This window comes from Carcharodon carcharias, chromosome 10 (assembly GCF_017639515.1).
Source record: "Carcharodon carcharias isolate sCarCar2 chromosome 10, sCarCar2.pri, whole genome shotgun sequence".
Classification (NCBI taxonomy): domain Eukaryota; kingdom Metazoa; phylum Chordata; class Chondrichthyes; order Lamniformes; family Lamnidae; genus Carcharodon; species Carcharodon carcharias.
Genome location: NC_054476.1, coordinates 49,964,279 through 49,979,764, shown reverse-complemented (window position 1 = coordinate 49,979,764; position 15,486 = coordinate 49,964,279). Strand labels below are relative to the sequence as shown.

General features: G+C 38.4%; 1 protein-coding gene across 1 annotated transcript in view; it reads left to right on the top strand.

Annotated features, from left to right (window-relative positions):
* sbf2 (SET binding factor 2) overlaps positions 1-15,486 on the top strand; it is a 665,078-nt gene that overhangs the window by 541,412 nt on the left and 108,180 nt on the right. Inside the window, exons 21-23 of the mRNA XM_041196757.1 lie at positions 8,036-8,109; positions 13,446-13,641; positions 15,150-15,277. Of these exons, the coding sequence (XP_041052691.1) occupies positions 8,036-8,109; positions 13,446-13,641; positions 15,150-15,277 (398 nt within the window). The remainder of the gene's footprint in view (positions 1-8,035; positions 8,110-13,445; positions 13,642-15,149; positions 15,278-15,486) is intronic.

The following is a 15,486-nucleotide window of genomic DNA, read 5'->3' as shown; positions in this document are numbered from 1 at the left end:
GGTAATGGTAGAGTGGAGAATAATGCTGGCTTTGCCAATGAAGCCCACATCCCCATGAAAGAATAAAAAAAAGTCTGCTGCTTCAATCCTGGCCTCCTGCTCATTCCCTAATTTTAACAATTCCACCATTGGCAGCTATGGAAGTTCCTCCTCAAACTTCTTAATTTCTTTACTTTTCTCGCCTCTTTTTTGATGCTCCTAAAAACCTATCTCTGATCAAGCTGCTGGTCGTCTTTCCTGTTTTCTCCTCTCGGTGTCAAAAATGCCAAAAATGTTTTTATCTCTATTGCCCTTGTTAAGCACTTTGGGATGTTTTACTATGTTTTGTTGAGGATGGGAGCATTGGCACTCAGTGGCACAACACAAGTGCTCATTTCCTGTCACATACACCCAAAGTTTCATCTCTCCACTGTTCTCCAAAATCTAGCATAATGATATCATCCTCTTTTATCTTCTCTGTGTCCATGTCATATCCTGCTGCTTTCTTTACCCTCTACCAGGTTGTATTTGTTTTTTTGTGAAATGGCACAAAGAAAATCAGATATGTAGGCAAGCTAGCTAACAGTCAATGGACTAAGATATGCACTGTTTTTTACTTGCTGCTGAAATCTTCAGCCAGAATTGTCTTACCTGAATTAGTTACTGATTCCTGGGACTCTTGCACCAGTAAAGGCGAAAGGGAAAACTGTACCATTGGGACGTCCTTCTCCTGAACCAGGCTGGGAGCAGTGTACTGGTGAATCGTGAGACCAGGGCTGTAGATCATGCACTTGGCACTTCTAGGGCTGTAGAGAATGCTGGCTTTAAACTAAATAGTATGGAGAGGAAAATTGGGAAAGTTAAAGAGAAAGGACAAGCAATAGTACAGGATAGCAAGGCAGGTGATAACCAGAGTGTGACATGAAAGGACAGAGCCTACAAACATAAGTGCACCAGCAAATAAGGTCATAGTTGGGAAAATGGTAAAAAGACAATTAAAGTCCCTTGATCAGAATGCACATAGTATTCGTAACAAGATTGATGAATTGATAGCACAAATATAAATAAATGATTATGATATGATAACCATTGCAGAGACATGGTTGCAAAGTGACCACAGCTGGGACCTGAATATTCAAGTGTATTTCACATTTCGGAAGGACAAGAAGGAAAAGGAGGGTGTGATAGCTCTATTCATCAAGGATGAGATCAGTACGGTAGTGAGAAATGAAATAAAAACAGAAAATGTTGGAAAAACTCAGCAGGTCTGGCAGTCTCTGTGGAGCGTGAAAAACAGAGTTAACATTTCACGCCCTTCTTCAGAGTGAGAGTGGGCAATGATCTTGATTCAGAGGATCAAGGTGTAGGATCTGTTTGGATGGAGGTAAGAAATAGCAAAGGAAAGAAGTCACTTGGGGAATTGGTTTATCGGCCCCCTAACAGTAGATGCACTGTAGGACAGAGTATAAATCAAGAAATAATGAGGGCTTGTAAGAAAGGTACTGCAGTAATTGTGGGAGATTTTAATCTCCCTATAGATTGGACAAATCAAATTGGCAAAGGTAGCCTGGAGGATGAGTTCATAAGGTGTGTCCGGGGCAGTTTCTTAGAGCAATACATTCTGGAACCAACCAGGGAACAAGCTATTTTAGACCTGGTACTATGTAGTGACACAGGATTCATTAATTAAATACTTCATAGCAAAGTACCCTCAAGGCAAGAGTGAAATTTGATTCTGAAACTAGTTTCTTAAACTTAAATAGGTTAAAAGATAAGGAAGTAGAGATGTGGTAGCAGACATTTAAGGAGCTATTACAGAACTCTCAACAAAGATATATTCCATTGAAAAAGAAAGACGCTACAAGAAGGATGCACCATCTGTGTCTAGTTAAGGATGGTATAACATTGAAAGAAAAGATATACAGTGCTGCAAATATTATTGGTAGGCTAGAAGATTGGGATATTAGAATATGTGAGAAAACTAGCAAGAAATATAAAAACAGACAGTAAAAGCTTCTACAAGTATAGCGACAAGTGAGTGTTGGTACCTTAAAGGGTGAGACTGGGGAATTAAGGAAATGGCAGAGACTTTGAACAAGCATTTTGTATTTGTCTTTGGAGTAGAAGACACAAAAAGCACCCCAAGAATAACTGAAAAGCAAGGGGCAAAAGGGAGAGAAGAAAAAATAATCACGACCACAAGAGAAAAAGTACTAGGAAAACTAATGGAACTGCATCCTAGGGTCTTGAAAGAAGAGGATGCAGAGATAGTGGATGTATTGATTGCAATCTTTCAAAATTCCCCAAGTTCTGGAAAGATCCCACTGGATTGGAAAACCACAAATGTAACGCCACTGTTCACGAAAGGAGGGAGACAGAAAACAGGAAACTATAGACTGGTTATTCTAACGTCCATCATTGGGAAAATGCTAGAATCTATTATTAAGGAGGTAGTAGGAGGATGTTTAGAAAATCATAATACAACAGGATAGTCGAATTGGTTTTGTGAAAGGGAAAGCGTGCTTGACAAATTTATCAGTGTTCTAACAATGTAGCACGCAAGGTAGATGAAGGAGAACCAATAAAGGTAGAGAATTTATTTTCCAAAAGGCTTTCGATAAGGTGCCACATAAAAGGTTACTGCACAAGGTAAGGTTCATGTTGTCGGAGGTGACATATTTGCACAGATAGAGGATTGGCTGATGAACAGGAAACAGAGAGTTGGGATAAATGGGTCATTTTCAAGTTAACAAATTGTAACTAATAGAGTGCTGCAGAGATCAGTGCTGGGGCCTCAACTATTTACGACTTATATTAATGATTTGGATGAAGGAACCGACTGCATTGTAGCCAGATTTGTTGATGATACAAAGATAGGCAGGAAAGTAAGTTGTGAGCAGGATACAAAAAGTCTGCAAGGAGATATAGATAGGTTAATTGAATTGGCAAAATTTTGGCAGATGGAGTATGATGTGGGAAAATATTTGGTTGTGCACTTTGACAGGAAGAATAGAAAAGCAGATTATTATTTAAATGGAGAGAGACTGCAGAATGCTGCAGTACAGGGGGATCTGGATATCCTTGTACATGAATCATAATAAGTTAGTATGTAGGGACAGAAAGTAATTAGGAAGGCAAATGGAATGTTGGCCTTTCTTGAAAGAGGGATGGAGTATAGACGTAGGAAAATTTTAACATCGTTTTTGCTTTCAAGTGTACTCAATGCTTTCAATTACAGTTTGACCTCAAAATCTGTACAGGGCATTGGTGAGACCGCACCGAGATTACTGTGTACAATTTTGGCCTCCTTACTTAAGGAAGGATATACTTGCATTGGAAGCAGTTGAGAGAAGGTTCACTAGGCTGATTCCTTGGTTGAAGGGGTTACCTTATTAGGAAAGGTTGAGCAGATTGGGCCTATACTCATTGGAGTTTACAAGAATGAGAGGTGGTGATATTGAAATGTAAGATTCTGAGGGGGCTGACAGTATAGATGCTGAGAGGGCATTTCCTTTCATGGGGGAGTCTAGAACTAGGGAGCACAGTTTAAAAATAAGGTTTCTCCCAAATAAGATGGTAATGAGGAAGAACTTTTTCATTAGTCTTTAGAATCCTCTATCCCAGAGGACAATGGAGGCTGTGTCATTGAATATATTCAAGACCAAATTCAGAGATTTTTGATTGACAAGGGAGCCAAGGATTTTAGGATTATGGGCCCTTCCTGAAAATTTTAACATCATTTTTGCTTTCAAGTGTACTCAATGTTCTCAATTACAGTTTGACCTCAAAATCTGTAATTTGGAATGAATTTGACATCAAATTGGATAGTGCGCTCAAAGCTATCCAGTGCACTCAAACTTATATCCAGCATGCTCAAAGCTATCCAGCGCACTTAAAGCTATCCAGTACACTCAGCAACCTGCATTGAAAAATACAAGGAAATTAATGCTTAAATAAAATCTGAATTTATTCAGTTTTTCATTTAATCCAAAAAATTGTTCCTCTTTCCAATACATGATTGAGAGCACCACCAGAGCCCCATCAGTCCTTAATTAATTTTAGTCTCAGGGCTTATATTTTCCACCCATCCAACCCCCAATCTCAGGGCCTAAACTCTGCATCCCCCTCTCCCAGTCTCAGGGTCTAAAGTCTCCCATCTCTCTCCCCTTCCAGTCTCGACTCTTTCCCCACCCCTCTCCGGCCTCCAAACTCTTTCCCCATTCCCCACCACCTGTCTCCAGGCCTTGGGACCTACCAAATTTCAGGCCTCTCTCCGTGGTTGCAGGACCTCTCTACGTGGTTGCAGGCCCTGTCTCGCGCACTCCTGCCCAATCCCCCTCCCCCCCCAAACCCCGACCTCTGTCACCAGCACCTTCCCCGCCTCGTGCTCTGATCAATCTCACTGCCCCCAACCTCCCACAATACTTACCTCGCTCCAACAGTCCACACTGCTACCGCGCTTGCTTCTAACCTGCAAGAGTGCCGGCTGGAAAACATCACTTCTGGTTTCCAGCTGGCCCTGTAAACGGTGATCTTTGGTTGGTGGGGGGAGGGAAAAGGAGGAGGGGGAGAGAAAAGGAGTGGAGGGAGGAAAAAGGGAAAGGGGGTGGGGACTGAGGAGGAGCGAAAAGGGGAGAGGGTAAGGGGTGGGAGGGGTGAAGGGGTTGAGAGAGATGGGGGAGGGAGGGAGGGAACTGCTGCAATCTGGGTGGGTAGGCAATGGGTGTTTTATCAAGATAAATGTGAAGGACTGAAAGACCTTCCTGCTGGGATTTTCCAGCGCCGCCAGCAGCGGGCCCTGCTGCTGGCAGGACTGGAAAATCTCGCCCTCCATTTCAATCCATGGGGCAGTGATGGGATGGGGGGTGTGGTGGGTGTACATGGTGGAGGTCAGGGTTATAAAGAAAAACATAAGTACCTCTAGAAAAAGCAGACCCTGTTTTGATAAGTTAGCTCAGTTTAGTGGTGTTTGAAGCTATCGAAATTCAGAGAATTTGAAAATAAACTCTGATAATTTTTGGTGTTTGAATGCTTAAGCGGTGTTGCTAATCACAAATATTTAACCGCTGTGCTTTGGGGCAATTGATGACATTGATGTCAGTTACGGTACTTGTAATGTTAAATGTTAATGAAATGATTGCTTTTGAGTGCAATTGATGTCAAATGACAGCTAAATGATTGCTTGTAACTCTTTCAAGTACAAACACGTTTCCATCTGTTCCTATTCAGATGAAGTTACATTGTTTCATAGTTTGCCATTGTGAGATTTGAACTCTTGATCTTGGGGTTACAAACCCAGTACCATAATCACTTGGCTATTTAGGCCAAGCAAATGATTGCTTGTAACTCTTTCGAGTACAAACCCGTTTCCATCTGTTTCAGATGAAGTTACAGTGTTTCATAGTTTTGCCAGTGTGAGATTTGAACTCTTGATCTTGGGGTTACAAACCCCGTACCATAACCATTTGGCTATTTAGGCCAAGCAAATGATTGCTTGTAGGTGCAATTGGCATCAAATGAGTACAATTGAACGCTGTTGAACGCAAATGATGTCAAACTTTTCAGGTAAGGAAGGGCACGATCAGATCAGCCATGACCTTATTGAGTGGTGGAACAGGCTTGAGGGGCCAAATGGCCTACTCCTGCTTCTATTTCTTATGATCTTATATATGTTAGGCTTTGTTATAAAGGGATTAGAATATAAGAGTAAAGTCTTATTACAATTATATAGGGTATAGATGAGGCCACACCTGGAGTATGGGTGTAATTTTGGCTTCCTTGCCTAAGGAAGGACATACTTTCTCTAGAGAGAATGCAATGAAGGATCACCGGCCTGGTTCCTGGCTTGAGGGGATTGTCCTATTAGGAGACATTGAGTAGACGAGGCCAACAAATTTTCTATAGTTTAGAAGAATGGGAGCTCATCTAATTGAAAGGCATAAGGGTTTTGACAGTGTAGGGTACTGAGAAAATGTTTGACCTGGCTGGAGAATCTGAAACTGGAGATCACAGTCTCAGGAGAGATCACAGTCTCAGGATAAAGGGTCAGCCATTTAGGATTGAGCTGAGGAGAAATCCTTTCAGCAAAAGGGTTGTGAATTTTTGGAATTCCCTACTCAAGACAGCTGTGAATGTTCAGTCATTGAGTATATTCAGGACAGAGGCCAGTAGATTTCTGGCTGTTAAAGGATGTGGGGATAGTGCTGGAAGAGGGAGTTAGAATATAAGAGTAAAGTCTTATTACAATTATATAGGGTATAGATGAGGCCACACCTGGAGTATGGGTGTAATTTTGGCTTCCTTGCCTAAGGAAGGACATACTTTCTCTAGAGAGAATGCAATGAAGGATCACCGGCCTGGTTCCTGGCTTGAGGGGATTGTCCTATTAGGAGACATTGAGTAGACGAGGCCAACAAATTTTCTATAGTTTAGAAGAATGGGAGCTCATCTAATTAAAAGGCATAAGGGTTTTGACAGTGTAGGGTACTGAGAAAATGTTTGACCTGGCTGGAGAATCTAAAACTGGAGATCACAGTCTCAGGATAAAGGGTCAGCCATTTAGGATTGAGCTGAGGAGAAATCTTTTCAGCAAAAGGGTTGTGAATTTTTGGAATTCCCTACTCAAGACAGCTGTGAATGTTCAGTCATTGAGTATATTCAGGACAGAGGCCAGTAGATTTCTGGCTGTTAAAGGATGTGGGGATAGTGCTGGAAGAGGGAGTTGGGGAAGAAAATCAGCCACAAACTTATTTAATGGCAGAGGACGCATGAAGGGCTAAATGGTCTACTCCAGCTCCTTTTTTTATGATTTAAAGGCTGCATTCTAATTTCCATGCACCCCGGCAGATTATTCTCATTTTCCACTTGTTTTATGTGAATCACTTCTCTGGTCGATATGCAGGTGAATGACTTAGAAAATTCTGGTGTATTTATTTAAGGAATTGTGGCTATGCACATTGAGACACTTGAGGCTGTTCCAGGCCATCAGTGGGAGCAACTTGTTTCTCATAGAAGTAGTGAAGGTCACTGAAATTCCCAGAATTCCCATGATTTAATTCTCAGAATTATCTGTCAACATAGAGTTAGTGAGAAAGATGCCCTATTCCAGCCATGTAGTGAACAGCATGAAGCAATAGTTAACAGAAAGATTTTGATCCGTTGACTTAGAGCCCACAGCTGACACAACCTGAGGAACCCCCTCTGGCCCTGTGTGCTATTACTTCCAATCATCATTAATGGAAGACAGACTAAGTAGTGAATATCAGTAAATTTACAAAGAAAATATTATAAGAATGCAGTGGATTTTACACTTTTCACAAACCATTTTAAATCTTATGTATAAGACAGCTCAATCTCACATCTTTGCTGTTTTACACGTGGTTTTCTTCTTTCTCTTGTTTCTGATTTGGTTGCCTGCTTCTTTGACTTGTGGAAATATAAATCCTAATATGAATGCCTATGATACATCCTCTGAATGTCAATAGGGAGGCAAGAACAGCTAGAATCAATTGAAATCAGCAGAAATGCAGGACCTTGTCGGATGATCATACTGCGGCCTTTTGAAAAAGTTGAAAGGTCTATTCCTCTGCCTATTTCTCAAGCGGAAATTTGGCAGCTCGGGGCACCAATTAGAGGCCTGAAATGAGGAAAGCGGGGGCATTTTGTCTCCATTGTCTTATACATTCCATTGCTATTTGGGAAATAGGCTACATTAATTCAGGAATGCAGCAGTGGTAAGTTTTTTCCCAACAGATTATATACATTTGCAGTGATCAGGTTTTAATATCAGACTATAGTGGTACTTCAAACCTGCTTTGTAAAATTTCATTGTGCTAATCACTGCAATTTTCATAATGTTTTCGCAGAAGCATCAATATAGATCTCAAAGCGTATGAAAATCATCAGCTGCAGCTACTAAAAAGAACTCTGCGGGAGCAGTGCTTTAGAATGTGTTTTATTATAATTTTAGAATTAATTTTCAAAAGTCATAAATGCATTTAATAGTTTTAGTTGTACAAGTGCTTCAGCTGACCAAGGGACTTATTATTTATTTAAGGAATTGTGGCTATGCACATTGAGACACTTGAGGCCGTTCATCGGGAAAGCAGGAGGCTTCCACCAATACAGAAGGTAAATACAAATACTCCTTTCAGATAGCATGTGATTGTCCCTACACTGCGTATTTGGAAGGAACTTAGACAAAAATATAAGTTTACCAAAAATAACTCTGAAACCAACATTGTTTATGCTGTGGTTAGCTGACACAAATGGTAGTAAGAGACAATTTCCTTTCTTTGGCTATCTGGATCTTTGACTTTTGTTTCCTAAATCTTCTCTCTTTCCTATTATTAGATTTTAACTTTTTTTCTCCTTATTTCATTTGCTCCTTTGTTTTTGTTTCATTCATAATTACAGTAGTTTCATTTTGTCCTTGTGCTTAAACTTCCTTATTCTTTGCTTTTTTCTTTCCTTTCAGATTGGTGCAAGTAAATAGGGCCCGAGGGTAATCTACACTTTTCATTAATCACTACAGCACCAACTGGTCTGTTGGAGTGCAAAAGAATATCTTATGCTAGTCATGGTCCAAATATCAGAGTACCAGACCAGTGGAATTTTTGATTTGTTGCTGTAGGCCATATTAAATCCACTATTTTATGATCAAATTTCTCTTACCATGTAAATCATTTCATACAAAAGTTATTTTATTAACTGCAATGTCAAATATCTTGAAGTAATTCTGTGACAGACATCCTGTTTAAAATTACATTTTTCAATCTTAATCAAACCACTGGTGAGCATGCTTTAATCTTTATGTCTTCATACACCAATAATTGGTAAGCATTATATCAGAAAAGTGAACAAATGCTACTTTAAGTTGTAGCTTTGTAGGCCTGTTAAAAAATTTTTCTCTCTTTACTCAGATAGCACTGATGCAATGTCCCAAAAATCGACACTGAATATCTTTACCACATTTTAAAAGTGATTCACGTTATAATATCTGCTGAATGAACTGCTAATGCCTTAAGATAAATGCTAGTAATGTTGCAACATAATTATTTAAATTGTCATTTGGTGAATGTCTGGGAAAATCTATTGAGATTAGATCTTGCAAAATCATTTTTGGTGTTATTTAATTTTATGAAACAATAACATGACATGCACCACCACAATGCATTGCATTACAGTAGGGCTCATCTGCCTCTTCTACAAACAAAAATCTTTTTCAGACATTTTTTCAATTTGTCTTTAAAATAGTTATTTTGACATTGAAAAATTGAGTTTAACACAGTTCTGCTGCATTCATTGTCTGATGTAGAACCATTTTGTAACACCTTTCTTTAAAACAAATGCACTTAAAATGGCAGCACTCTTCTAAACAAAAAATAGAAAATTGTAATGGGGGAATACCCCACTAGTGCAAATAACACTATTTTTGGAATATTATAAGCCTGTCCCAAGCCTAGAGAAGACTAGAAAGCTATGCTATAGCCTGAGATTTGTGTGGAAAAGCTTTGGAGAGTGTGTGGCAGAAAAATAGCAGACACAGTAATGCAAAAGGAAGAGTTAACTGAAATTAAAATTTAAATATGAACATGAAGAAAAACATAAGAAAAGCTCAGCTCAGATCTAGAACTTTAGGACAAGAAGTAGTCTTGATGTTTTCTGAAAGTGTTTTAACATGTACCGGGGGTGAACCAGAGAAATATTCTGGAGGATTAGACTCCCCGCTAGGTGTCTTAAATTTAAATTACAGTCTCAATTGTCATTTGTATTCAAGTTTTCCCTAGAAGAATGAATTACAACATTGCAAACCAGTTAGAGAGAGGAAAAACAAGTTCATGAATGATCTGGTACCTTGGCATTATAATTCCACTTTAAATCTGCTTTAAAAGGAAGGTTGCTGCCATTTTAAAGACTTTTTTAAAGGAGGATGATATGGCTCCTTGCTGTGGGGTATCATCAGTTGTCAGTGCAGCCTGCTGAGCTAGGGTTTGCTGTGCAAAGAATAAGGTTTGCAGAATAGGCTTAACTGAGGAAACGGATTATGAATCATCAGAGATGCTTCCATGTATTTTAAGAAACTGACACTTAATATCAAAGTCTTGTCTCTAAAAATGATGAGATCGGAAAATTATATAGAAATTCAAATTAACCGGTTCCTTTGACAATGGTTGTTATATCTTCCAGTCAATGAGCAGTTTATTGTATTCCCCTTCTAATATTAATTCTACAAGAAAAAAACAAGTTTGCTGAAGCTTACAAGGATTGAAGTTCAACTGGAATTTGAATTAACTTTTAAAGCCAGCATATGTGTAAGTTTTAGCACCTGAAAAAGAGCCGGCAGAGAACGGAAGAAAAAATGCTGAGGTCAGAAACCACAGAGTTGTGAAAAGTTAAGCTAAAGTTGCTAGATCCATTGAGAGGTGAAATTGTTTAATTATTTAGTGAGTAGCTCTATGGAAAAAAGAATGATTTAAAGCAGATTTATGTGGAGATCAACCTGTACTCAATAGGATGTGGCTAAACAAATGAAGACCACTAACTCAGTGATGCTAGGAGATAATCAAGTAATGTTCAAACTAGATGTCAAATACTGGTGGGAAATAGCCAAGAAAATTAAACCCCAAGGATATGATTATAGAGAAACAAATCAGTTCATTAAGAATATTGTGCAAGAGAACTTAGAAATAGAACAATGAAGATGAAATTTTCCAGCAACTCTATCTGGGGCTGCTCAATAGCATTCTGGCTAGTTGGAAGCCTAAAACATACCTGTGAATGAAGAAGATTACCTACCAGCATTTGGCCAGAGCAGCAGCTAGCCCACGGAATATTAATGGAACAAACAATAGCTTCCCTGTAGACATCATACAAGCAAGGAAAATTAATGTAATATTTCAACTTATTGTAGTCCAAATAATAGTCCATGTTCCAAACGGAAATTTTTTCCTCACTTTTAGGACACTGATTGTTTTCCTCCAAAACTGTAGTGGGAGTTCACTGTGGATCCAGATGCAATTTTGGATGAGTTACTAGACATTACTTGTCATATTCCAGTTCGTGATCTGCTAGGAACTTGCTAATTTACCAAGAATTCAGTGGCAGAGCAGAAACTATTGGAAATTTGGAAGACAACATGGCAGCTTGAAGGCAGCTGTGCCAGCCGAGTGGAATTTTCCCAGAACACAATTCTGTGCAGAAAGATCATTGTATTGGATTGTGCAGTTTGAAAATCTATTGTAAACAGAACTAAATAAATAATCTGCAATATTTTGAGGAATTAGTGGCCACGTTGGAAGAAATTATTACAGTTGAAAACTTTGTTGCCTCAGTTGCATGAAGATGCCAAAATGATTTTGCATGTAACCTTGATAAATAGTGACAAAAACGCTTATCAACTAGTGAAATGGAGCTCCCATATATCTTTATGTATAAATCATTTCTGCGGACCTGATGGATCAGAGCTACTCAGTCTTCAGTCAATACAACTTGTAGAGAAGTTAACATCAAAGCCATTGACTGAATTCCAAGAACTTTCAATTGGCCTGTGTTTTAAACGATGATATGGACCATGTTTAAAAGTCACTTTAGTTAGCACTGTAGACCTTAAAAAAACCTTCTATCAAGTCTGGTGCAACATTAATGAAGTGGTGAAATCATCAGAAATTGTACATATGAACATTATGGAAGCTGCACTTGAAATGTACAACTATTCATGTCACAAGGCCTGGCAACTGTCAGCTACAAAAGATTATCCAAAGTAATCTTCATCCATGAGAACCCTGCATACTACCATTTAAATCATGGAAGACAGCTCTTTCCCAAACTAGCAAAAGATCTATGGGAAGATTTCGGGAGTGATTTAGAAAATTACCAAAGCTTGCTTATCTATATGCAGTTGATTAAAGAGCATGATAATTCATATGTTGGTGAGAAGGGGAAAGTTAACTGTGGAAAATCTATTTCAACTGAGCACCAAATTTCTATGTATATATACCTATGAAAATTAATCTCTATTGTATAAGTAGTTTGCACGAATGAATGTTACAAATTCTATCCTATCCTACAAAGTAATAGAAGAATTGAACCTAAACAAAAAGGTTTGAACAATAATAAGAGACACTGAACGGACGAATGAGATAGGATCACAGGACTAATAAATGTTCATCCAAAATTAGTCCCAATTTCAATATCAATGTAGTTAGACAAATATTTTTTATGAATCTGTTGCTATGCAACAGTTGAAGGTACCAATTTAACATTTAGAGAAATGATGCCTGGTGAAAGTGATGCTGCTAAATTTTCTGAGTCCCTAGAAAGTACACAACTGTTTGAAAATGAAATATCTCCCAGACATCAGCTTTGAATGGAAAGAAAATGGTACAGTTACACACTCACTCAGCCCCTCCCAAAACGAGGATTTTTTAAAAATGTTTTTTTTAAAAACAAAGCAAAATAAAGGCCTCTCACTGACTGGTATACCAGATCACACATGCTATGCCTTTCTGCATGTGGGAAAAGGTTGGAAATGCAAACTTGCATGTGGTTTTGCAGAAAACATCAGAAACAAAAGTGAGATGTGGAAAAATTAATCTGTAATTACAATTAAAAGTGAAAGGTAGGACAGAATGTTAAATGAAATGGAAAAGGAGGTGAAAAAATGAGCACTAAAATGAAACAAAATATGATGGAGAGCCAAGTCCCATAGAACAGCAAAAATGAAGATTAAATGAAAGATTATTTTGGGCCTTATTTTTGAAAACAAAATTTTATACATTAAATTGATCAAAACAGTAAAATTGTAGTGAAATGATCATGTTGGCTCGACAATTTTAATGTCACATATTTGTGAAGAGAACAATAAAAAGTTATTGTGAAAACTTAAAGGCTTAGGTCACCAGTTGGTAATTGAGCTGGCGATTGACCTAAAAAGGAAGCTTGAAATACCAGGAATTGCTCACCAGCTACTACTTGGACCATAAAGCAATTACAGCTGAGTAACCTGACCAGGTTGTGTAGAAGTCTGTGGGATTCTCATGTCCTGTGTACAGTACACCGTGGCAGAATTGGTGAATCAACCTGGCGCTGAGGACCTACAGCCAAGGACTGCTGAGTAGGTACCACTACAATTTGTATCAAACTTCCTGCTTAAAAGAGTGAACATTTCCTATATATACTAAGGGCGACGTATCTCTGTTGTTGGTTCATTGTACTGTAAAATTTTCCTGGTGAGAGTTGTGTATTAATGTTTATCATCAAATTGATGCTTTGAGTATAAATTTAATTCTCTTGGGCTACAGAAAACTCTTTAACTGTAACCAAATGTATCCCTCAAAGCAAAATATGTTATTAACCAGAATCAAATATTTTTTGTGATCCTTGTGTTAATCAACAGAAGGCGTATGGTCTCATGAAGTGTGTTATTTATACACTCGTTACAGTTCATTTTTCAAATGCTTTTATAGCCCAAGATTCTGCGGCCAGCTTTACTACCTGGTGAAGAGTTTGTTGGTGAGGGATTGCGTGTTGTTTTGGACTCAGATGGTCGAGAGGAGGCATCAGGAGGAGTACTAGGTGGACCACACATTCTGCCTGCAGAGGGGGCCTTATTTCTAACCACATACAGAATTATTTTCAAGGGCACACCACACGATCCCTTAGGTAGGATTTTTTAAAAATACTTTACAGTTATAACATTAATTAAGAAATGAATTGATGTGCAGCACTTTTTAGCCAATAAGTTTTAAAAAAACATACTTGGCAGATTTTCACCAAAATTCTTGTGATTGGGATGCTTTTGTAATTGTAGTTTAACACTGAAGGACAGACCAATGTCAGAAAGATACATCTCATTGATCCTTTGGGGTTATGGATTAAATGTTACTCATGCCATACATTGAATTGTTTTCTGGTGTTCCACCACTCATAAATTGGTTATTCTATTTTTACCTCACATTTGTGTGGTACAGAAATATCCAGTTTTATAGTTTAAGATCAGTGGATGCTGTCATCTTATCAACGTTCCCGTACATTACAAAAGAGCAACCAAAAACTTCCATATTTCACACATGGTTTAAGCTCGGAACCATCCACACTTATCCTTGTGGTATCAGTAACCACTGATTTTACAGACTCATTTCCTTGGCTAACACCTTTTATTTCTACAGTCAGGAAACTTCAAGGAGCGAGGTAAACATAAATAAATTATACCTTCAGCATCAAGTCTCCTGACGTGGTGTATAGAAGTAATTCTGTTTCAGAGAATGTAAACAGGCTGCCTCCTAGCACTTCAGTAATCATTGTACCATCCTGATTAAAGTTAACAGATGTCGCAGTGTGGACGCATAACTTGACATCTATTATAGCTTTTGAAAGCATAAACCATTAACATTTGGGATTTACTATTCTCTGAATTTAAAGCTGTAGCTTTAATACTAGCAGACAGCCTTTCAAAAATAGGCATTGCATGCCATTATGTTTCTGCACAGTGACATCTACCTGAATGTAGTTTGCTTATCAAGCCATAATACTATGTTCGTAACACCTGGAATAAAGCCACTTCAAATTCACATAAAAAAAAAGACTAAAAGCAAAAATAGATTTGCATTTATATAGCACGTATTTCACAATCACAGGATGTCCCAAAGTGCTTTACAGCCAAAGAAGTACTTCTGAAGTGTAGTCACAGTTGCCATGCAGGAAACATGGCAGCAAATTTGCACACAGCTAACTCCAACAAACAGCAGTGTGACAATGATCACATTATCTCTTTTTGTGATGTTGATTGAGGAATAAATATAGGCTGGAGGTAATTCTTATGCTGTTCTTCAGAAAAGTACCATGAGATCTTTTACATCTGCCTGTGAGGACAAAAGGGACCTTAGCTTAACATCTCATCTGAAAGACAATACCTCTATCAATGCAGCATTTCATCAATACTGTATTGGAGTGTCAACATTAAATTTTGTGCTGAAATCCTGGAGTGAGGCTTGAACTCACAACCTTCTGACTCAAAGGTGACAATGCTACCAATTAACACATGACAGTATCAGAAATTATTGTTGTTTTGGAAGGAATACTAAAAATATATGGACTAGGGTGAAAATATCTATATTCAGGGTTTCCAATGTGTTAATTAAAAACTTGCTTTTTTAATATACTTTGTACAGTGGGCGAGCAAACAGTGGTTCGAAGTTTTCCCATTGCATCAATGACAAAGGAAAAAAAGATCAGTATACAAAACCAGCTCCAACAAAATATGCAAGAAGGACTACAGATTCGATCAGCAACCTTTCAGGTATACTTTATCAACAAATTTGTTACAGATTAATTCATAAAATTGTCACAACACAGAAGGAGGCCGTTTTGACTGTCGAGTCAATGCTGAGTCCCTCCAAGACCAATTTAGCTAGTCCCACTCCCAGCCTTCTCCCTGTAGCCCTTCAAATTTTTTCTCTTCAGGTGCTTATCTGATTTCCTTTTGAAAGCCAGATTAAACCTGCTATT